Genomic DNA, 24,061 nt, shown 5'->3' on the forward strand with positions numbered 1-24,061 from the left:
CCTCGCCGCATTAAAAGTGGTTAAAAACAGTTTTAAAAAGTTTGTTTATAAACAAACAAAATGGCCACCAAAACAGGAAGTAGGTTGATGTACAGTATGTCCATACATAGAAAATACATTCATACACAAGCAGGCTGTATACATCCTTCCTTTTGTATCTCAAGAGATCATTATACACAGGCAGTGTGCATAGAGGGGCCAGGAGGGGGGAGATGCATCACAGAACCACAACACTGAAGAACTTGGCAGCCTTCCAGACACAGGCTGACAAGTCTGACAAGAGAGAGATAAGTTGATTTATTACAGAGATGGTGATAGTAGAACGTGCTGCAGTAAGCCAGAACACATTAGAATATCTTTTGGAACTTGTAGGATGATAAAAAACAGGATGTAATTTTTGTTACGGAGTCTCTTTAAAGCAGCTCTTGAGAAGTCCTGGAGGCATGCATGGGACTGTGTGATGAGGGGGGCGATCAAGTCGAAGTTCATTGTAGGAGAGGAGTGAGTGGCTAGGTGTGTACCCCCTAAGTAAGATCGGAAATGTAGGTTGAGCAGGTTTTGTGGACAGATTTGTAGGCCAGACACAGTATCTTGAATTTGATTCTGGGCTGGATGGGAAGCCAGTGGAGGGATTTACAGAGGGGAGCCGCCATGGTGGAGCAATGGGAGGAGTGGATAATTCTAGCTTCCGCATTAATGACGGACTGCAGCGAGGCAATTCAGGTCATAGGGAGACCAGACAGAAGGGCATTGCAGTAGTCAAGGCGGAAAATTATGAGGGCATGGATGAGGAGTTTGGTGGTGACAGAGGTCAGGAAAGGGCGGATCTTGCAGATGTTGTGGAGGTGGAAGTTGCAGAACTTTGTGAGGTTTTGGATGTGGGGGTGAAGGAGAGTGCGGAGTCCAGGCTAACACCCAGACAGCAGGCTTGAGAGGTATTGCAAATGGTAGTGTGGTTATTTATTTATTTATTGTATTTATAAAGCGCCAACATATTACTCAGCGCTGAACATTAATTTAGGTTACAGACCATATTTAGGGGTGACAAACAGCAATATGACAATACAGGAATACAAGAAAACCAGATCACACAGCACAGTATGAGTACCAGGTAATGCTTAGTCAGTCACTGGATGGAGCATGGAGATTAGGCAAGTTAGGTTCACTCAGATGCATAGCATGGGTTCACAGTAATGAAGGTGCATGATCAGGTAGGACACAAAAGGAGGAGGACCCTGCCCAAGGCTTACAATCTACAGGGAGAGGTAAGGACACGAACGGTTAACAGTGACATGCACATCTGGGAGGGTCAGGGATGGCCAGGGTGGGAAGATCATAAATTCCGTTTTGTCCAGGTTTAGTTTCAGGTACCTAGCGGACATCCAGGAGGAGATGGCTGATAGGCAGGAGGAGACCTTGTCCATGGTAGTGGTGGATAGGTCAGGGGTGTAGAGGTAGATCTGGGGGTCATCTGCATACAGATGATAGATAAAAGTCCAGTGCTGTGGAGTCGGAGTCGTGGAGTCGGAGCAATTTTGGGTGCCTGGAGTCGGAGTCGGGAAAAAATGCACTGACTCCGAATGAATTTAAACTGTAATTAAAATAGAAAATATGATAAAATTTTCTATTTCTCAGATAATAGTCATCATAAATAATTTATATATACAGTAATAGCTGTGCTCAGTCCACAAAAATGAAATAAACCAATCAAAATTAATTACTTGAGCTGCTTCAATAAAGCAGTCCCCGTATTTTTAAAGTCAGATATACATATCTGATTGAGACTGTACACTATATATGATGTGTACACAGGAATCTCTTATATATACTAAATAACATCTATGCTGTGAGAATAAAGTCTGATGTGTAGCCGTGTCACTAATAGAGATGGTCAGCGAGATGAAAATAATTCTGCGTTGATGCTGATTTATGCAAATTTATGCACTCCCTTTGCTCATGAAATCAAATAATTTGATATGTTGTTAAAATTTGGTTTGGTGACTACGAATTAAAGGGTACCTGAGATGGATGAAAAGTTTTATACATACCTGGTGCTTCCTCCAGCCCTCTTCAGGCCAATCAGTCCCTCGCTTTCCTCCTCCACCACCTGGATGTTCTGCTATGAGTCCCAATAATTCAGCCAGTCAGCGCAGTCTGGCCACATGCTGCTCCTACAGCCAGGAGCATTCTGCACCTGCGCAACAGTGTTGCGCAGGTGAAGTATGCTCCCGGCGGTGGAGTGTGTAAATGCGCACTACGCCAGACTGGCTCAAGTACCTGGACTCATAGCAGAAGATCCAGATGGTGGAGGAGGACAGCGAGGGACTGATTAGCCTGAAGGGGGCTGGAGGAAGCCCCAGGTATATATAAAACTACTTTCATCTGTCTCAGGTTTACTTTGTTACACAGTAGTACTATACTCTACATATGTACTCCCCACAGAGCTGCAGGGAATCCACTGAGAATGTTGTGCACATTGAACACAGAGGTGTTGTCTATCACCCATAAACCTGGTTCAGATTGTACATGAAGAATGTGCAATGGAGGAAGAATCCCCTCATTCTCCTGCAGAGTACTTGCACATCACTCTTACATGTACCCACAGTCACATTGCCTAGGGCCTGATCCATGTTCAGATTGTGCATGAAGAATGTGTAATAGAGGAAGAATCTCCTCATTCCCCTGCAGAGTACCTGCACATCATTCTTACATGTACCCACAGTTACATTGTCTAGGGCCTGATAGATGTTCTTTGTTCGGGTCTGTACCTTTTTAAAGTACACTTACCAAGGACTAGTTTTAGTCTATGACTAAAGGGAATAAATATGGCAGTCTACATGTCCTCCTCACTTCAGTTGTCTTTTAAAATTTCTAAGCGTTGGCAGTTAAGAGACGAATTTCATGTTACATACTTTCAATCAACAAGATTGTAATATGCAAATTAGAGGAGTCGGTGGAATCCTAAACTGAGGAGTTGGAGTCGGTGGATTTTTGTACCAACTCCACAGCCCTAGTTAAAACCCATGGAGGAGATAACCTTGCCAATGGAGGATGTGTATAGGGAGAACAGTAGGGGGCCAAGAAATGAGCCTTGGGGGATTCCCACCGAGAGGTGGTTGGGGGTGGATGAGGACTCATTGAAGGAGGTCGTGAAGGAGCGGTTGGAGAGGTAGGATGAGAGCCTGGGCGAGGTCATGAATGCTCATGGACTGGAGGAGTAGGGGATGGTCTACTGTGTCAAAAGCTGCTAAAAGGTCAAGTAGTAGGAGAATGGAGTATTCGCCTTCATCTTCAGCTAAGGTGAGGTCATTAACCATTTTGGTGAGAGCTGTTTCAGTTGAGTGGGCAAGCCGAAATCCAGATTGCAGCGGGTCCAGTAGGGAGTTGGCATTGAGGTTCTGGGTCAGGCGTTTGTGAACCAGACGCTCAAGGAGTTTTGAGGCAAAGGTGAAGGAGGGAGATAGGGCTGTAGTTGGAGGGTAGCGAGGGGCCGTGGACTGCTTGAAGTCTGAGGGGAAGGTGCCTGTGGATAGGGAGAGGTTAAACAGGGCAGTGAGGACTGGGGCCAAAGCCAGGAAATTAGGACAGAGTAAGTCAGAAGGGACAGGTCAACGTGGGAGGTAGTGGTATGGGAAGTCTGCAGGGAGTTTAAAGTGGCAAAGAGACCCCAGGGGTTAGAAGATTGTGTTCCAATGAGCTTATTCCTGCTTTGCATCAGCAAGGGCAGTGTGGAAATGCAGCAGGTTAGACTTGTACTGTAGGAAATCCTGGTTAACTACTTCAGCCTTCAGTCGTTTTCACTTTATGCATCCGAGCAATGTTCACCTCCCATTCATTAGCCTATAACTTTATCACTACTTATCACAAAGAACTAATCTATATTTTGTTTTTTCTGCCACCAATTAGGCTTTCTTTGGTGGGGTACATTTTGGTAAGAGCCACTTTACTGTAAATGCATTTTAACAGGCAGAATAAGAAAAAAAATTCCTCAACCCCCGGTCCGCGGCCCACTGCCAGTCAGTGGGACGTTTGTTGGTGGTCCGCGGGTCTAGCCTCTTGCCCCACCTCCCCCCAGCAGCCGCCGCTGCTGTTACCTTAGCTGGCGGCTGCTTCCTCCATTATATTCTCCTCTCCTGCGTGTTATTTTGCTTCACAGCAGCATGCCGCATGGCTGCTGTGATGAGGCAGAGGAAGGAGAGCGGCTTCCTGTAGCGGCGATGTGTATCGCTGTTACCAAGGGAACAGCTCTCCTGCTTCCTGCCTCATCACAGCAGCCGTGCGGCGCGCTGCTGTGAAGCAAAATAACACGCAGGAGAGGAGAATATAAGAGAGAAAGCGGCCGCCAGCTAAGGTAACAGCAGCGGCGACCGTGGAGGGGGAGCGTATGCTGGGGCAGCTATACTTGGGCACTATTATACTCATACTAGGGCACTACACTACCCATACTGGGGTAATATACTAGCTATACTGGGGCAACTATACTGGGGCACTATAGTAGCTATACTGGGGCACTATACTAGCTATACTAGGGAAACTATACTGGGGCACTTTGATACTAGCTATACTGGGGCACTTTGATGCTAGCTATACTGGGGCACTATACTAGCTATACTTGGGCACTTTACTACCTATACTGGGGCACTATACTAGCTATACTGGGGCAACTATACTGGGGCACTTTGATACTAGCTATACTGGGGCACTATACTAGCTATACTGGGGCACTATACTACCCATACTGGGGCACTAGCTATACTGGGGCACAATACTAGCGATACTGGGGTAACTATACTAGCTATACTGGGGCAAATATACTGGGGCACTTTGATACTAGCTATACTGGGGAACTTTGATACTAGCTATACTGGGGCACTATACTAGCTATACTTGGGCACTATACTACCCATACTGGGGCACTATACTAGCTATACTGGGGTAACTATACTGGGGCACTTTCATACTAGCTATACTGGGGCACTATACTAGCTATACTGGTGCACTATACTAGCGATACTGGGGTAACTATACTAGCTATACTGGGGCAACTAAACTAAACTCCCTATACTGGGGCAACTATGCTAGCTATGCAGCCGCACCCGATTACCCTTATGCACACGACACTGTCCATCCCCCCCCCCCCCCCCCCTGAAAAAAGTTTGGTCGGATAGCGGTCCCCGGGCCGGAAAAGGTTGGGGACCCCTGTGTTACCCTCTTGATGTTGCGAGTATAAGAATTTGGGGGAAGCAGCTTCCTCTAGGGCTGATGAAAGGGTTTGACTATACTGAGCTGCAGCAAGATTAGGACAGGTTTGGGTGGGGAGAGAGAAGAGGGCATGGTGGGGGTCGGCTAGGACACTGGGATTGAGCTGACGTAGGTGTGTGTGTACTTGTGTGTAAGTTAATTTCTATCTAGTCATTGTTTTACCATATGTGAAAAACGCTTTAAAACTGACAGCCCGTGTAAAATCAGTGGGCCATTTCTATTCAATCAGATTTTTTGTGCACAAAAAAACTGACAGCAGGTTGCTGCAGTTGTGGAAAACATGAGCAGTTTCTTGTATACAAACACACGATGTCCATGAAGAGGTTTACGAAGAGACACACCAGGAACCATTCAGTTAAAAGTGGAAACAGGGCCTTAGTCATCCTCTCAGAGGCATAACTAGAAATCACTGGGCCCCCCTGCAAAACCTTGGACTCTCCCCCCCTCACCACCTTCTGCACAGGTAAACTGAGAACCAATGTTATTCAATTGGTTAGTGCACACTTGAACGTGTTTTCCCCATGCAGATAAAAACAGGCAGCAGTGAAGCACTGCACACATTTTCTCCTTCAATACGTTCGTCCCTGCAGAGCGGGTGCTGACAGAAGCAATGTCTGCAGCGCTCCCCGCTCTGCTATCCTGCAGCCACAAACGACTCGGGGGAGGGGGGGGGGACTCGTGTGTCTTTGGCTGACTGAAAGCCGATAGCAGGGAGGCGGGGGGCGGAAACAGCGCCGGGGGAATATGATCGGAGCCGCCAGGTTTCGTCTCATTTCGGACATTAGCCCCGGCGCAGCGGTCACTTCGCACATTGACCGGCCAGAACCCGAAGTGGCCAGTCACAAAGCGAAGTGGCCAAACTTTGGGTTCTGGCCGTAACATATATAAATAAATATGTAAGCTTTATAAGTGTATTTAAAGAGTTTTTATGTAGTAATTTCAGTCAAGTAAACTAGGCATTATATAAGCTTCCATAGCTACAGTGAAATCACTGCCACTGTAGAAAAGTGAAAGCTGGTTTCTGTGACTTGTTGCTTCATAATAAGTATGTTTGCTGTTCTTGCCACATCATTATATTAATGTGAACCTGAGCAATACCTCCACACAAGGCTATTCCTGGCATGTTCTGCGTATCTAAATAGCAGTAGTGCAGATTTATTCTACCCAGTGACAGGAAGACTATGGCAAATATGGTCAGGGCCGGATTTCTAAAAAGGCCACAAAGGCCCAGGCCTTAGGCGGCTGCACATGGAAAAGGGGTTGCTGAGTATAGAACAGAAGCTTGCAAATAGAGAAGAGAGGCTGCAAATGGGGAGCAGTATATGGATGAGGAAAGAAGCTGCTTAAAGGAGCTGTACATGACAGACAGAGACTGCTGTACATAGATGATAAACATAGAAGAGGGGGCTGCCGCTGGAATTTGAGGGGCGCTGTTACACATACAGGGAGCAGGAAGAAAGCTGGCCAAGGGATTGTAAGAAGTATACATTCAACCTTGAATATGGTGCAAAAACAGATGTTTAGATTAAGGAATCTGATGGTCTGCTCTGAGCAATTTCTTCATCTTTGCACCAGTTTTGCAACAATTCGCCATGGACTGGTTTGGATAAATTTAATAAATCTGCCTAAAGGTGCCCATAAATAGCAACATTTTTCAATTTTTTTCGATTAGATCATTTAGTTCGATTATTCCATAAGATCTAATATAAAGATTTTTCCGACATGTCTGATCAGATTTTTATAGAAAAAAAACGGGATAATCGTTCATTTTTCTTGATCGAATAAAAAGATTATTTTCAAGTTCCATTTTGATTCGATCGTTTTGGATGAAAACATTTAAAAATTGAACGTTTTTATTGTACCGTGTATGGGTACCATAAGGCTGGTTTCACAGTGGGACGTTAAAGTCCCACGTTACAGCAGCCAGTAACGCAGCCTAACTCACAGCACTGTAAAATCAATTGTGCTGTTCACAGTGCCCACGTTGCGTTACATTGTAACGCAGCACGTTTAAACAAAGTGCTGCATGCTGTACGTTATACTGGGCTAAGCAGCGTTAGACTGCTTGCACATGCTCAGTAATGTTGGAGGAGGAGGTCTCCCCTCCTCCTCCGCAGCCAGCCACATATCTAATTAATATTCACTGCACTGCAGAGACTCGTGGTAGGACTGTAGTGTTGTCCGGATCATGAACGAATCATTCATTTGAACAGATCTTTTTTGTGAGTCGAATCATCCGGATCATCACCATGAAAGATTGGTTCACAGTGGATGTCTGTCTGGAAGAAACAGGAACATACAGAATGTACAGTGCAAGGAAAGTCCTGTCCTGCTAGTCATTTCACCCAGTCTGCTTCCCTAGTAAAATGAAAATGATTCAAATAATTTAGTTCGAAAATCCGGATCTTTTCAATGATCCGATTCAAATGATCTGAATCCTTAAAAAGATCTGGACTTCCTATCACTAACCTGGAGCGGCTGCTTTGAGAGCTGCATAACGCAGCTCAATCTGACGTCCAACTTCAACACCACCATACGTTGCGTTAGGGGCACGTTATGCGACCATAACATACCCTAAAACGCAACGTCTTGGTGTGTAAGTAGCCTAAGTTGTTTACTAGCGCACAATGTCATTTATCATTGCTAACCAAAGCTGCAAAATCTGCTGTCTCTGTTTTGTGCCATTTTGCTTTTCAGAAATTCAGGAAATCATCTGTGCAGCTGACATTACTGTGTGATAGCTGACAGCTGTGCGAGACATCAAAAGGTTATCCTCGCCTCTGCTGCTCCCATGATAGATGTTTGTTTACATTAGAAGAGCACAGTAGGGTCAGGAAGTATTGTTGACTTAATGGGAGGACTAATAGTGAAAGAAATGAATTTCTCCTGGAAGGAACTTTAGCTATGAAAATAAAATGTGTGAGTTGTGTAACATATTTGTGACGGGAGCTCACCCATATTTTTTTTACTTGAAATAGGGTTCCCAAGATCAGGTACAGTGTAACCTTGTGATTGTTTGCCTTTCACTTACTTTAGTACCTCTGATGTACTTGGTATAAAAATCTTCAGCCAGTGCCTTGTATAAGGGCAGAGGTCTATAATCCCTGAAACCCCACATATCATTAGCCCATGACTTCAAGCCTTTTTCATCACCCACAAATTGTCCACTGACAAAGCACATGACCAGAGAGGAAAACTCCCATGTTTCTCCTTTAATTTCCTGCAACAAATTGGAAAGAGAGGAATAATTAAAATTCACATTTTAAGCAGACATACCACAATAGAACATTGGTACACAGAGCCGGGACAAGGTCCTCCAGCACCCAAGGCTGAGACACCAAAGTGCGCCCCTCCATCCCGACCACCCCAGCTGTCACACACTGATTGCTATTAGACTAAGAGGCGCCACAGGGCCCACAACCTCCCCAACACCTTAATATCTAGTTATCTGGCTTGCAGTCACTGCTATGTATCCCCTTTTCTTATTTCTTTCTGCTTCATACACAATTAGGAATGACAGCTGAATGAATTGTGCGCCCCCTCCTACACTGCGCCCTGAGGCTGGAGCCTCTCTAGCCTATGCCTCGGCCCGGCCCTGTTGGTACAGCCATCGCTAACTTATTGCATGGGTTATTAGAAATCAGCAGTAGCTGCAATGCTATTTCTATATGGTACAGGATACATTTAGGAGATTGCATAGAACACTACTTCCTAGTAAACAAAAGGAAATGTTTTACCTCTTCTATTGGTACAGGCCTGGAATTTTTAGATGACTAGACTGTGCATGAAAATCTGATGTAAGTTACCTGTGCCGTTTGAGGAATTTCTACATGTGCACTGATTCCTTAAAGAGAGTCTGAAGCGAGAATAAATCTCGCTTCAGACCTCATAGTTAGCAGGGGCATGTGTGCCTCTGCTAAAACGCTGCTATCCCGCGGCTTAACGGGGGTCCCTTCACCCCCAAATCCCCTCCGTACAGCGGGGGAGCGCTTCCGCATTGGGTCAGGGCTAACCGTCGCAGCCCTGCCCCACACGCGTCTGTCAGACGCGTATCTCCGCCTCTCCTCCGCCCCTCTCAGTCTTCCTTCACTGAGAGGGGCAGGGGAGAGGCGGCGATGCGCATCTGATAGACGCGCTGAGAGGCAGGGCTGCAGCCGTTAGCCCTGCCTCCAGGAAGACAAGTTTACGACCAACTCTACGACCAAGGTTTGCGGGGGTGGGTTTGGGGGTGAAGGGACCCCCGTTTAGCCGCAGGATAGCAGCGTTTTAGCAGGGGCACACATGCCCCTGCTAACTATGAGCTCTGAAGCGAGATTTATTCTCACTTCAGAGTCTCTTTAACATTAGAGACCTATCCCTAGACAGGGCTATATGTTTATTGCGCTTCAGGGCCCAAGCAGGGTAACTCCTCTCCACAAATCTGGCCTCTAAAAGTACAAATTCCTGCTTCAGGGACTCTTCAGTAGAACAATTCCTCCACACCCTAACAAATTTACCTACCAGGATGGCCTGCACAGCAGTGGCGTACCTACCACACACAAACCCACAGGTGCTCACAGCCCTGGGTGTAGCCATAGCTAGGGGTGCCACTGTGGTGCTCAGCCACTGTGTTCTTCCACCTGGGACCTTTTTTCATAGTTCGAGCAACATTTGCAAAAAAAAAGCAGCAGGCAGTGCATGGGACTGTACTTCTTCCTGCATTAGATGTAGCATCACTCTCCCTTCCTGTCCCGTGGGCAATGTGTTTCCTGGCTCTCTACACACAGCAGGGTGAGTAGAGAGAACGGATTGCTGTACTGCAGCTGGGACATTAGCAGGGAGAGGTAGCAGGATGTGTTTAGTGCTTCAGATGTTCCCTGTCATTAGTAGCCATGTGCACTAGCTGCTGTAATACCAGAGTGCCCTGGACTCTTGATTATTTATCCTGATCAGAGTAATTAATTAATAATGCAGGGCAGTCTGCTGTTGCAGAAGCCAGTGATACAGGTGGTTATAGCCGACTTGTATAGTGATCAGAGAAACAAGCTCCAGCCAATTTAGATTAGTTTGAATGCAGGTAATCTCATTTCTTTTCCCGACTCCCCCTTCCACCATGTTGTCTTCCCCATGACACTTTCCTCTTTTCAGATTTCAGTGGCTTCATTAGCAGAATGTCCTTGTCAAACAGCACTGGTGATGTCTGCAGTCCTGAGAAGAGTCCTTCCTGTCATTTCTCCTTTCCCACCAGGCTCTCTGTCTTGTGCCTCTACCTCTTTATTCCCCCTCCTATGCCTCCTCCTCTTTTGTATGCCCCCCTTTTCTGACTGTCCTCAGAGGAGCTCACAATCTAATCGTACCATAGTCATAGTCTAATACCCTACCATATTAATATTGTGTATTTATATAGCACTGACATCTTCAGCACTGTATAGAGTACAAAGTTTCATAATGGTTAGCTCCGTCCACATCCTGACGACTCCTTGCAGCTACACGCTCGTCTCCCCAACCCGTCAACCCTCCCATCCAAAAAAATGTGGGTTGTTGGTTTTTTTTGGGGGGGGGTGGAGAATGTTTATCTGTAAATAAGCACCAGGTGTCAAGTTCCCTACGTACGCCACTGCTTCACAGCGTGACATGGATGGCAGCTAATGGCCTCCAATACTGAATTACCAGAGCACGGTTTGTGGTAAGTTTTTGTATGCACTCGCAAGTATTCCACATGTCCTATCAAGGTGAGATCTAAGAAATGTATCTCACATTAAATGTCATGGGTAAAGGACAAATTTATAGTATTGTCGCATACCTCCCAACGTTTAACTTTTAGAAAATGGGACACTTAGGCCACACCCATGGCCACACCCCCAACCCCCTAGACACGCCCACCAAAAAGTTTTTCAAATATTTTTAATTAATAACTATATTAATTCCTCCCTTTAGGGTGCCAGTGGGTGGGGAGGAGGGTGAGAGTGGGTGGGCAGTGAGGGGGAAAAAAACGATCGAGGCACCAACCCGGGATGCGTATGCGGCATCAATGGCCACCGCCATTAGACTTCTCCCTCCCTCCTAATATGCCCCCCAGTGTCCCCTTCCCCCCCGCAGAGTAAACAAATGTGCAGCGGAGCGGGCTGTAACTCTTACCAGTGCCTCTCCGCACCGTCCGGGATCTTATCTTGTCTTCTCGGCTTCCGGCTTCCTGTGACGTCACAGGAAGCCGGAAGCCGAGAAGACAAGATGTGATCCCGGGCGGTGCGTAGAGGCACTGGTAAGAGTTACAGCCCGCTCCGCTGCACATTTGTTTACTCTGCGGGGGGGGGGGGAAGGGGACACTGGGGGGGCATATTAGGAGGGAGGGAGGGAGAAGTCTAATGGCGGCGGCCATCGATGCCGCATACGCATCCCGGGCTGGTGCCTCGATAGTTTTTCCCCCCCTCTCTCCCCAGCGGCCGGGACTAAGGGGGGGGGGGGAGCAGCGCGGGACGGCCCCCCAAAATCGGGACCGTCCCGACGAAAACGGGGCGGTTGGGGGCCCTGCTGTCGTTCACGTATGTTAGGAAATCCTGCAGTAATTCAGATGTACCTGAGCAAACCACAAGTATAACCTCAATACATCTGCCGTACCAGGCCAAATATTTATAAAAGGAGTTCCCATCTCCAAAGATGCAGACCCACTCCCACCAACCCATGTAGAGGTTGGCGAGTGAGGGAGTACATTTCACCCCCATCGAAGCTCTGCACCTCTGAAGAAAGAAACCCCCATCAAACAGGAAGTAGTTGTGTTTCAGAAGGAACTCCATATACATCCAAACAAAGACTTGAGTTGTGGAAGGAAGCCGTGAGTATCTAGAAACATGATACTTAACCACTGTCAGGACAAGCGCATGTGGTATTAACGAGTACAATGCTCTGGGGGCACTTATACCTGGCTACCTATAGGGGGGCACCTCTTTCTGGCTATCTATACTGGGGGCACTTATAAGAGGCTACTTATACTGGGGCACCTATACCTGGATACTGGGGGCACCCCTACCTGGCTACCTATACCTGGTTACTGGGGGCAACTATACCAAGCTATCTATACTGGGGCACTTATACTTGGATACCTATACTGGGGAAACTTATACCTGGCAACCTATACTAGGGCACCTATACCTGGCTACCCGTACTTGGTGCACCTATACCTGGCTACCTATACTTGGTGCACCTATACCTGGCTACCTGTACTTAGTGCACCTATACCTGACTAACTGTACTTGGTGCACCTATACCTGGATACCTATAGTGGGGGCACCTATACCTGGCTACCTGTACTTGGTGCACCTATACCTGGATACCTATAGTGGGGGCACCTATACCTGGCTACCTATACTTGGTGCACCTATACCTGGCTACCTGTACTTGGTGCACCTATACCTGACTACCTATACTGGGGCACTTATACCTGGATACCTATAGTGGGGGCACCTATACCTGGCTACCTATACTGGGGGCTCCTATACCTGGCTACCTATACTAGGGGCACCTATATGTGGCTACACTAATACCTGCCTACCTATACTGGAAGCATATACTGGGTTTTCAGGAATCCTAACCTGTACACCTCAGTATTAAGTCTTGTGTTTAATTCAGAGAGCAGTGTTCTAGTGTTTTGTGTATCTTATAGTGAAACTCAATGAAAAAAATTAGAAGTACTGACATCACCTCCCCACCTCAACCCGCTCCTGATAACCTGTTCCAGCAATCTCTTAGGGCCTATTTCCACTACATGCAGATTGGATGCAGAATGGATGCAGAAAAACGGACTCCAATGAATGCCTATGGGAAAATCTGCATCAAAAAAATCGCGTTTAGTGGAAACAGGTTTTTCTGCATCCATTCTGCATCTAATCTGCGTGTAGTGGAAACAGGCCCTGCAGCCCCCTTCATACTGGTGCGTTGCATTACCCTGTTTTGCCGCAGAGTAACGCTACACCAATGAAAGTCTATGGGGCATTTCATACCTGGCACGGTGTGATCTGCCCGAAGTGCCCAATTTAATGCAAAAGCAGCAGTGCATTGTGAGGCAACATGTGCAGCGACCGGAAGTCGTGTAAGCCTGTGGCAATGCAGATATTTTTTTCCACGTATTTTTCCGCATAATTCTAATTTCGGTCACAGGAAGTGAGCCTGCAGCCAGGAGGGAGATTACCGTGGTAGTCTCCAAAGGCTATTTTTAGCGTTGTGGTACGATGCGATCGTCGCATAGCAGCGCTCCCATAACACCAGTTGCCAGTCTGAAACCAGCCTAAGTCTTTGCTCATAACCAGGCTCTTCTGGATCCAAGATCTACAACTGGATGCAAATACGGTCATATGAGAACAGAGGTCATCAGTAGCATATGTACAGAGCTTTGGGTCCCAATATAAATTTTACTCAAGCCCCCTTTTTCCCTTCCAGCACTGTATGTATAATACTCACATTGCACAAACCATCAAAACCGGCTTTCCAAGGACAGTCACTGTGTGAGAGAGGTGTAGGCAGAGAGAAAGGAATGGTTTGACCACTATTCAAAGCATATTTGGAGGTGATCATCACCACTACAGCCTTAATAAAGCACTAATACAGTGAGTGGAGGAGGGCCCCATGTGGACCTCTTAGGTCCAGGGGTCCTGGTGTGGTCCCAGCCTTTGCAATTCCTATTGCTATTGCACTGGAGGTTATGGTAGATTAAGTTGCTGGAAACCTTAAAACAAATCTGAAGTGAAAAATAAAAGTCAGTTTTTATACATACCTATGTAAAGGGAAGGCTCTGGATCGAAGCAGGTGGCTGAGCACCAGGCACCAAAACCAGGCGCCCCATAGCAGAAATGTTGTGCTGCGCAGGGCGCATAACAGTAATTCGGTGCTCTGGTGGTTGCCTGATCCCGAAATTACATCTCCCTCTGAGTTGCGACAACTCGGGAGGGGAATAGTATTTAATGCCGCCGGGTAGTTTTGCGGCAGCAGGGAGAGTGGGCAGCAATGAACAGTTCAGAAAAGGAGGGCATCTGTACTGTGCATGTGCGAGCTCAGACTCATCTTTGGAACTACTCGAGTAGTTCTGAAGGAAAGAGCTATTTGACCTAGCTTGGTTAAAGCGTATCCGAGATGAAAAACTAACTATAACAAGTAACTTGTCTATATATCTTATCTAAAGTTTAGATAGTTTACACAGCAAATCTAGCTGCAAACAGCTTCAATAGAATATGATTATTTCTTCCTGTGATACAATGACGGCAGCCATGTTGTTTGTAAACATTACAAACAGGCAAGCTTATCTGCATCTTCTGTGAAAAAAAAACCTAATCCCCCCCCCCTCCTCCTCTCTCCTCCCCTCTGCCTCTGAAATCTCTGGCTAGTAATACCTCCCCCTCCTCCTGCCCAGACCGAGCTCCCATGAGCCCTTGCTACTGCCAAGGCTCTCTGAAAACCTGTGGGTGAGGCTTGTTTAGTTTATAGGGAATTAGAGTATTAAAACAAAAACAAAAATGTATTTGGCTTGAGGAATGCCCTATAAACTATATGAAAGGAATACAATTATGCAATGAGTAAAAGTTAATCTCGGATCCACTTGGCTTTCACTGAAGATAGCGTGGGAACGAAGGGACGGACAGAGGAACAAAAAAGGCTTTATGGTATCCAGAGCCTTATCTTTACATAGGTATGTATAATTAGCTTCCCTTTAAACTGTACCTGAAGGCAAACATTGACAAAACGTTAGATTCTCACCTTAGAAGAGTGAAGCCTCTGGATAGTCTTGAGGCCTTCCTGTCCCCCTCCAGCTTGCAGCTCCAGTGCTGGGACCCTCTGAACCTATTTGACAAGGGCTTGTCGAATAGGTTCGCACAGCTGCGCTCCCGTCCATGAATGAGCGCGTCTGTACTGTTCAGGTGCATGATGGCCTGCATCTGCGCAGTAGCAAAGAGCTGCTCGTAGACAACATTTTCCTCCATGGGTAACTGACTCCATGCTACTGGGCAAGCACGGGCTGTCAGTGCACCTGCAAAGTGAGACTGCGCTTGTTCATTGATGGGAGAGCACAGCAGTGAAGAAGAAGAGGGGCTTGGCAACTAGCAGTGGGCTCAAAAAGGATTGGAGGAGCCTCTGAGGCTTCCCTCTACTGAGGTAGGTATCAAAGTTTTTTATTTGATAAAGTCACAGGTTTGAATATGAGAGAACTGGAAGAACAATTAGTGTGTGCCTTAGCTGTCACCTAATGGTGTTAGTGGCCGAAGGAAAGCAACACTGCCAGTGAATAAAGAATGAAAAATGTAAACAATGAAGCTTGTGTAAACACATTTTCTCTGATTTGAAAAATCTCAACTTATCAATTAACATAAATCAATCATATTCATGTATACACAATTGTATTCAGAGGTAAAGTATTCAAAAGATTTAAGGAAGCACTACCTTTTTTTTCTTGATTAGATATTCTTGCCAATCACACTCCAGCAGCGGTTTTATGACTGGATCTTCAAATTCAGCATCAAATGAATTTTTCAACACCTAGCAGCAGATGTGTAGAGCAGATTAGTCGTGTGATCATGTAGCACTAATGTCACTTCATGATTGACTGCAATCACACACATACTTTCATCCAGGTCCACACATTGCTAGGGATAATGAACAACATTATTTCATCTCATGTATCTATTTTTTTTGTGTGCATAGTAATTTGAACTGGTGAGTACATTTTTAATAATATCAACTTACAAAAACATTTTTGACCAATGTTTTTGAATTATCTTATTTAAATAAAAGAGGAATTAATAAAAAATATATTCTCCTCCCGGCTCCCACCACTGTTCAGAAAGGGGAAAATGAAGAATGGGGTGTTGTTATTGAATATACTAAGACATAACAACAAACGTTGTTTAGGTGATACCTTTAATGACTAACTGTACAAAATTCCTTTGCAAGCTTTTGTAACTTGAAGTTTCTTCTTCAGGCATGTTTCAGAACTGGATGTGATCCAGTTCTGTATTATGCCTGAAGAAGAAACAAAGTTTTGAAAGCTTGCAAAGAAATCTTGTACAGTTAGTCATTAAAGGAGTGGTCCAAGAATAATAAAAATAAAAAATCCACTTACTCTGGTGGCTCCCGGTCCCCTCCGGTGGCGAAGCGCTCCAGCGTGCAGTTCACTGGTCACGCTGACATCATCTGGACTGTACAGCGCAGGAGCAGAAGTTCTGCGCCTGCGCTGTACAGTCCAAATGACATCAGCGCGACTCTGAGAGCCGCTCGCACAGGCGCAGTAGGAATCCTGCGCTGAGGGAACCCAGGACCCCCAGCGTGGATCGAAACTGCAGCGTGGGCACAGATTGGCAGGCAGGGGCTGTAGGAAGCCCCAAATAAGTGGATTTATTGTTTTTATTAAGCTTGGATGTGTCCTTTAAAGGTATCACCTAAACAACTTTTGTTGTTATGTCTTCGGATACTCTCCATGACTAGTACCGGACCACACGTAATTTAATATACGGACACAATTCTCCATTGCTTCTGGCAGATACATTTAGACAACTAACTCCTGTGGGAGTTCTTAGTCAAATGATGCCATAAACAGAAAGTTCAGCACAAGTAAATGCAGCCTCTGATGAAGTCAGAAGAACATGGAGGCTACCATATTTATTTCTTTTTCAGAAATAGATGCCTGGCAGCCCTGCTGATCCTCTGCCTAATACTTTTAGCCATAGACCCTGAACAAGCATGCAGCAGATCAGGTGTTTCTGACATTATTGGGCTTGATTCACTAAGACAAATAGCACGCCTTATCAAAGTAAAATCGCCTTATCAGAGTAGCATAGCGAGTGCTATGAACCCGCAGGGGCTCAGCGCAGGACGAGTGGAGCTCTCGTCGTTGCCAATTAGCAGGCATACGTTTGCTATGCTACTCTGATAAGGTGTGTTAACTTTGATAAGGCGTGTTAACTTTGATAAGGCATGCTATTTGTCTTAGTAAATCAAGCCCATTGTCAGATCTGACAAAATTAGCTGCATGCTTGTTTCTGGTGTGATTCAGATACTATTGCAGCCAAATAGATCAGCAGGGCTGCCAGGCAACTGATATTGTTTAAAAGGAAATAAATATGGAAGCCTCCATATCTTTCTTGCTTCAGTTGCCCTTTAAAGCAAGTTGTTTCAGTGGTAGCCACTGGACAAGGAAGTGTAAAACAAGTACCTGCAATCACCTCCACCCACCATGCCAAATAGCAGTGGCAGGAGTTCCCCTTTAAAGTTACACTTCACTTGAATCACTAGATCATGTTAGTAACATCAAACTACATTTTAACTTTTTATAAAGTCTTACTATAGAAAATGTTGAATCATTTCCCAGCAATAAGTCTTTGATCCATCCCATGTTCTCACCAGTCTTATTAATACAAAATATGAAAGCTGATGCCTCTTGTGGACTGGTAATTGTTCTGTAGTCACAAACTATATCCGTGGTTTTCAAACTGTGGCCCATAAGCTTGCCCCTTCTAACAGTGGTTGTTTTGGGGCTTCCCCCAACCCCCATCTTTCTCTCATAAAATGCTTCACTAAGCAGTCCTCACCCCTAAACAGAGTTTATTATGGATGAACCTCACATCCACACATAATTAACTGTGTCCATGAAGGAAGAGGGGGGTGGGGGACTTCTGTGCTGTTCAGCTGTCAAGATCACTGCTCGAGTCACATGATATGACTGAAAATGACAAAAAAGCAGCAAATTAGAGCAGTGTAACTTGCCTGGCAGCGAGTTACCAACTGCCCGGAGGTTTCCTCTTTCCTGGCAATAACAGCAGGATAAATCAGGTAATAATATTTTGGGATGGAGGGGGACCTATTTTAATCTATTATTATTCTACCTAGAAATAGGTACAAGAGTTTTCTAGTGGGAGTGTCAGCCATCACTAGGCCGAGTAGATCTGCCTGGCGGATTGCCAGCTGGGTGGCGGTCAGGGGCTGCTGTACACATACTGGATTATCAACGGAGGCGGTGGTTATCGCCCACCTCAGCTGACTGTAATCTGAGGAGTATACAGGGCTATAAACCTGAGTGTTATCAGTGTATCAGTGATAATGAAGTCCAAAAAATCATATTACTTCTTCCAGACTATGACAGCTTGAATGGGAAGGTTAGTTAGTACTGGAGTAAAAGACAGTGAAAGAATGCTTGGATAAGAGATCTAAAGCCTTGTTGACCTAGAAAAACTTGGCTGAGAATCTAGCTTGTGTACAGGTTTTCCCCAAGCTCACTTAAAAACCAAGCACATCCAATCTTAAATCAATGGCAACAGTCGAGTGCATCGTTCTCTTCATACCCCACCCAGTACAAGCTGCTCCATCATCCACTGTGCCATTATCCCTCCTCCCCAACCCATAGTAACAGTATACACTGCTCAGCTGAAGCCAAGGGATGCATCTTTATGAGCTCATAGTCAGACTTATTGCCCTAGGGATTGAGCCCCAGTTGTTTAAAAAGTTAATTCAGCAAATGGAAAGTTTTCAGACAGATCAACAGATCATAGTAAATATGAGGTCCAATATGTCTTTGTTGGTGGAGGTAAAGGACCATTGAGAGAGGTCAAAGGAGGGAACAATGTTTAGTGGTAGTAGGGCTTTTAGTGTTTATGAGGATACTGAAATTACCAGTAATGGTAGAAGAGAGCTGTCAGTGGGAAACAACTGGAGGAGCCATATAGAGAAGTGGTCTATAAAAGAAGAGGCTGGGCCAAGATGATGGGGGTGATTGTGAGCTAACTGCAATCTGAAAGTGGTAAGGAGACTAAAGATGCCCATATTCCCTACAGATCCAATCACTGTGATAGAATCTGCAAAGGATTAATGCCCCAACATGCCGCCTTATCATAATTTCAATCCATTTTGACATTACAGATCGGACAAGACTTTTTTGGGGGGTCGAAAGCACGGGGGGGGGGGGGGGGTACTGCTACCTTGGGCCCCCGCAGAGTATAAGCACAGCCATGTAGACTACACTCACCTATCCGGCCGGCATGGCCCCTCCTGTGTGCTTCTGTCATCTCCCAGTGCCTGTAATCCGTGACCCAGCATATATAGAGTATATATGTACCACCAGGTCATGTGGTATGGGCATTATGACATGATGGAAGCACACAGAAGGGAGCCAAATGGCTGAACAGGTGAGTGAGTGTGTGTGCTCCACTGCACTTATACTCTGCAGGGGCCCTGAGGGAGAAGTATTAGCAGGAGGGACACCTAGGCAGTTGGTAGTGATTTGTAAGGCAGGGGTCACTGCCTTAAAATCGCATGTGTTTTCACACATAAAGCTTCTCAATACACTATCGTGGTGCAGTGGAAGCAATAAGCAGTTTCCCGCAGCAACAAAATAAGGCGGCACTGCTGCCTTTTTCGCACATCGCGTGCGATTCCCCATTGTCAACAGTCAGCTGCTTTCAACTGGCTGAGGTCCACGAATGCAGATCCGTCCATGGAAAAACACTGTAGGTTTTCTGCAGGCTTATGTATGACCCCACCTAATAGATTTTCATGCTGTTATAAATTAATGTGAAGTGTGTGGCAGTTTGTAGGCACCTCAGGAGAGTTTGCCAGTGTATGGCAGGCTTAAGCATGAACAGCGCGAACCTCAAAAGATGAGAGAAGGATAAAAGGCATAAGGCCTGGGACTCATTTGTGATGCATTGCGACGGATTGCAAAGCTCCCGTGATTTCCGAATGACAGTGATTCCCCAAGCGATTGTGATTTGACTCTGCAGCCAATGATGCGATTGCTCTCAAAATGCGGTTTGTGGAACCACCTCTGCAAGCCTATGTGCCCTTTCACACTGGGGCGGTGCGGTAATTTTACCGCAACCCACCGCAGGGCAATGAAAGTCTGTTAGTGATTTCCATACTGCTGCGGTACGGCGAGATGCAATGGAAGTGACATTTTCGCCGCATCCCCAATTCTCGGATAGACCAACATTACCACGCAGTTATGCGTCAAGCTGTGGTGGACCTTAAGTCATGTAAGTCTATGGCAACGCAGGGATGTTAAACATGATGGTGGCGGCTGTGCAGAAGTGTATTTTTTACAAAACGCTTCTGTGCACTTCTGTATTTTTGAAACAGGAAGTGAGCGCAAGCAAACGTCCCTTCCTGTTTGGTTGTCAGCCAGAAAGGGAGTACCACCTGTTTTTGGCGGTGCAGCCACCGAGCCGCACCGCTGCCCCGGATGTTCCTATAGCAGTCAGCTGTGGTGCCTCAATGGCTGGCATGCCGGGAGCTGTGGTGCATTAATCTGGGATATGCTGGGTGCTGTGGTGCCTCTATGTGGGCATACTGGATGCTATGGTGCCATGCTGGGTTCTGTGATGCCTTTATGGGGGCATGCAGGGAACTGTGGTATGTATATTTGGCTCCACCCTTGGTCACACCCACATTTTGCTGCATGGCCACATCCATTCTCTGGCTAGAGTGCCCAAAAGTGCCCTGGATCTCTTTAGGATCCTAGCAACGCCCCTGATATTCATCTCAACAAGCCCTTGTTGGAATTCTTCAGGGACCGGAGGATGGCTCTATAGGATCAAGAAGCTACCTCTTCTTATGTATTTTTTTTTTGTACTGGAGAACAGTATTTATAAAGGAGAATACACACTCATATATATGCAGCACTCAGGTGCATTTGCTGGGGTACCCAATGGTCCAGAACTCCTGATGATTAATTAGGGGAATATTGTAAAGGACACTTTTAAACTATTAGATTTAGAAGCCCTATACAGAAACATTTTGTAACTTGTAACTATAGATGATCTCACTTAACAAACGCAAACAGCAATGCATATGCATTAAATTCTATAATACAATATGTATGGGACTCCTTACATACTTTTAACACTCAGATCTGAGCACACTAATAACTAAGGTCTCACATCCAGACGTACGCTTTATAAAATATTCACGTTGAACTAGTTCCTGATAGACAGTTTCGTTGTTTTACCTCAGCAGCGCATTTGGCGATATGAAAAGGGGGTTCGCTTAGGAGACCAACTACCTCCAGCTGGAGCCGCTCCGAGGCCATGCTGTATACCTGCTCGTCCTCCTCGGCTTCTCACTCGGATCAGTCACAGTGACAGCGCCATACAACTGTTCTGTCACCATGGCTGCACGGCGGGCCGTGACGTCACAAAGGCAATCTGTGCCGCTCTATAGCACAGGAAGCAGCGTGTGTATGCGCAGTTGCGCACAGCACAAGGCGATGGGCACGGAGAGATCAGAGATGAGAGCTCTGGAGTGTATGCTCACACTTCAGCAAAGTCTTAACATATTATGGTTGGCATTTAAGTAACAGGTACCTTTGTTGTCTGCCTTGCTAAACCAGGCAGCACATATTACCCGATTGCTACATGTGAAGCTAGAAGTCTGCAAACAGTTGTGTTTATGCAGCAGCATAGTTATTTTGGTTGAAAAAAGACATACGTCCATCGAGTTCAACCAGTATGAAGTACAACACCAGCCTGCTCCCTCACATATCCCTGTTGATCCAGAGGAAGGCGAAAAAACCCTTACAAGGCATGGTCCAATTAGCCCCTAAAGGGAAAAATTCCTTCCCGACTCCAGATGGCAATCAGATAAAATCCCTGGATCAACATCATTAGGCATTACCTAGTAATTGTAGCCATGGATGTCTTTCAACGCAAGGAAAGCATCTAAGCCCCCTTTAAATGCAGGTATAGAGTTTGCCATAACGACTTCCTGTGGCAATGCATTTCACATCTTAATCACTCATACTGTAAAGAACCCTTTCCTAAATAAATGGATAAAACGTTTTTCCTCCATGCGCAGATCATGTCCTCTAGTCCTTAGAGAAGGCCTAGGGACAAAAAGCTCATCCGCCAAGCTATTATATTGCCCTCTGATGTATTTATACATGTTAATTAGATCCCCTCTAAGGCGTCTTTTCTCTAGACTAAATAAACCCAGTTTATCTAACCTTTCTTGGTAAGTGAGACCTTCCATCCCACATATCAATTTTGTTGCTCGTCTCTGCACCTGCTCTAAAACTGCAATATCTTTTTTGTAATGTGGTGCCCAGAACTGAATTCCATATTCCAGATGTGGCCATACTAGAGAGTTAAACAGGGGCAATATTATGCTAGCATCTCGAGTTTTTATTTCCCTTTTAATGCATCCCAAAATTTTGTTAGCTTTAGCTACAGCGGCTTGGCATTGAGTACGATTATTTAACTTGTTGTCAATGAGTACTCCTAAGTCCTTCTCCAAGTTTGATGTCCCCAACTGTATCCCATTTATTTTGTATGGTGCCAGACCATTAGTACGTCCAAAATGCATGACTTTACATTTGACAACATTGATGCTAGCTGTTCCTGTCCCCTTAACGCAAGTGATAACTCCTTGCAGTGCTTAGGAGAACTGTGACCAGTTTGATCAGCTGATAGATTTGTAAGGTACTGATTTGCTGGGATGACTTCCTGGTTTAACATCTGATCACGACCAGCAAATCAGAGCCTTACAAAACAAATCTATTAGCTGATCAAAATGATCACACGCTTCTCCATAAGTTCTAATAAGCATTTCCATCCCTACTGCCAAAGTGACTTGGTTGTAGCAATGAAAGTTAAGGTGTGCAAATACTTTGTGATTTTCCCTGGCATATTCAATCATGATCAAATCTGCCAGAGAAAACATAACCACTCGATAGTAAATTTTGAACAATTTTGTGTCCGAAATTGATCAAAGCTATAGCTCACTCCAGACAAAAAAATCTCGCTCAAAAGGGGGCAGTAGAGTGCAGGACAGTAGATTTTTGGACAACTGACAGAACCAACCCTCTACACACAAACTAAAGTGTGCTTCCCCTGGCATGGCAGAGGCAAGAGAGGCTCCAGCCTCAGGGCGCAGTGTAGGAGGGGGCACACAACTCACTCAGCTATCATTCCCCTATTGTGTTTGAAGCAGAGAGAAATAAGAAAATGGGATAGGTGGCAGTGACTGCAAGCCAGATAACTGGGGGCCCTGGGACGCCTTAGTCTAATAGCAAGTGTGTGACGACTGGGGTGGGATGGATGGAGGAGCGCACTTTGGTAGCTCAGCCTTGGGTGCTGGAGAACCTTGTCCCAGCTCTGTCCCCGTGCAGAGTATTGGCAGCATATCACCTATCATCTGCAGTGTTCCTCCTGTGTCCTCTCTCCATCCCGGCTGGTGCACCAGTACACTCAAGACCCAACGGAATGTACACAGTCATGCAACATACAAACGGTTTAGTGACAGGTTCAGTGCAATGGCAGGGTTGGCGAGAGGTTACAGAATTAGCATGCTGGCAGACAGGTTAGTGTGAACTCTGCCACCAACACTCTGCCCAGGCCTAGGGGAGGCGATCTGGGAGCCTGGCAGTCAGCCCTGCACAGCTGCTCCATAAACTTTTGAATAGAGTTCAAGGTTAAATCTATTAAAATATTCTGGCACTTTCAGTTTGTGGCAGTAATAGATCCCTCTCTGATCAGAGAGGAATTTGATGGTGAAATCTAGTGGCCATTTGATCTTTACTAGATGTCATAAATTTTGTGTGTGAATGTACTGCAGCACTAGTGTTGCACTGGGGGGGGGGGAGGGGGGGGGGAGATGGAGGGGCAAAAGCTGCGATCCCAAACTTACAGCACACCGTTTTAAATAGCCCCAAAGCATCTTTTTAGAATGCAGTTACTTGCAGCCCACGACTAGCGCTGTAATAACAGCGCAGGAGATTTGAGTGCAGCCGGGGTTACAATAGACCAGGCTTTCTCAACCAGGGTTCCCTAGAACCCCAGGGTTCCTTGAGGACTCT

The 24,061-nt window shown here is 45.8% G+C and overlaps 1 protein-coding gene across 1 annotated transcript in view; it reads right to left on the reverse strand.

The window, feature by feature from the left end:
• Positions 1-21,366, reverse strand: part of PPIL6 (peptidylprolyl isomerase like 6) — a 38,846-nt gene extending 17,480 nt beyond the window's left edge. Inside the window, exons 1-3 of the mRNA XM_068279446.1 lie at positions 21,218-21,366; positions 15,667-15,762; positions 8,294-8,482 (exon numbers count right to left, since the gene is read on the reverse strand). Coding sequence (XP_068135547.1) covers positions 8,294-8,482; positions 15,667-15,762; positions 21,218-21,298 — 366 coding nt within the window. The 5' untranslated portion in view covers positions 21,299-21,366. The remainder of the gene's footprint in view (positions 1-8,293; positions 8,483-15,666; positions 15,763-21,217) is intronic.
• Between the last annotated feature and the right edge of the window lie 2,695 nt (positions 21,367-24,061).

The sequence above is a fragment of the Hyperolius riggenbachi genome, chromosome 4 (genome assembly GCF_040937935.1).
Source record: "Hyperolius riggenbachi isolate aHypRig1 chromosome 4, aHypRig1.pri, whole genome shotgun sequence".
NCBI lineage: Eukaryota > Metazoa > Chordata > Amphibia > Anura > Hyperoliidae > Hyperolius > Hyperolius riggenbachi.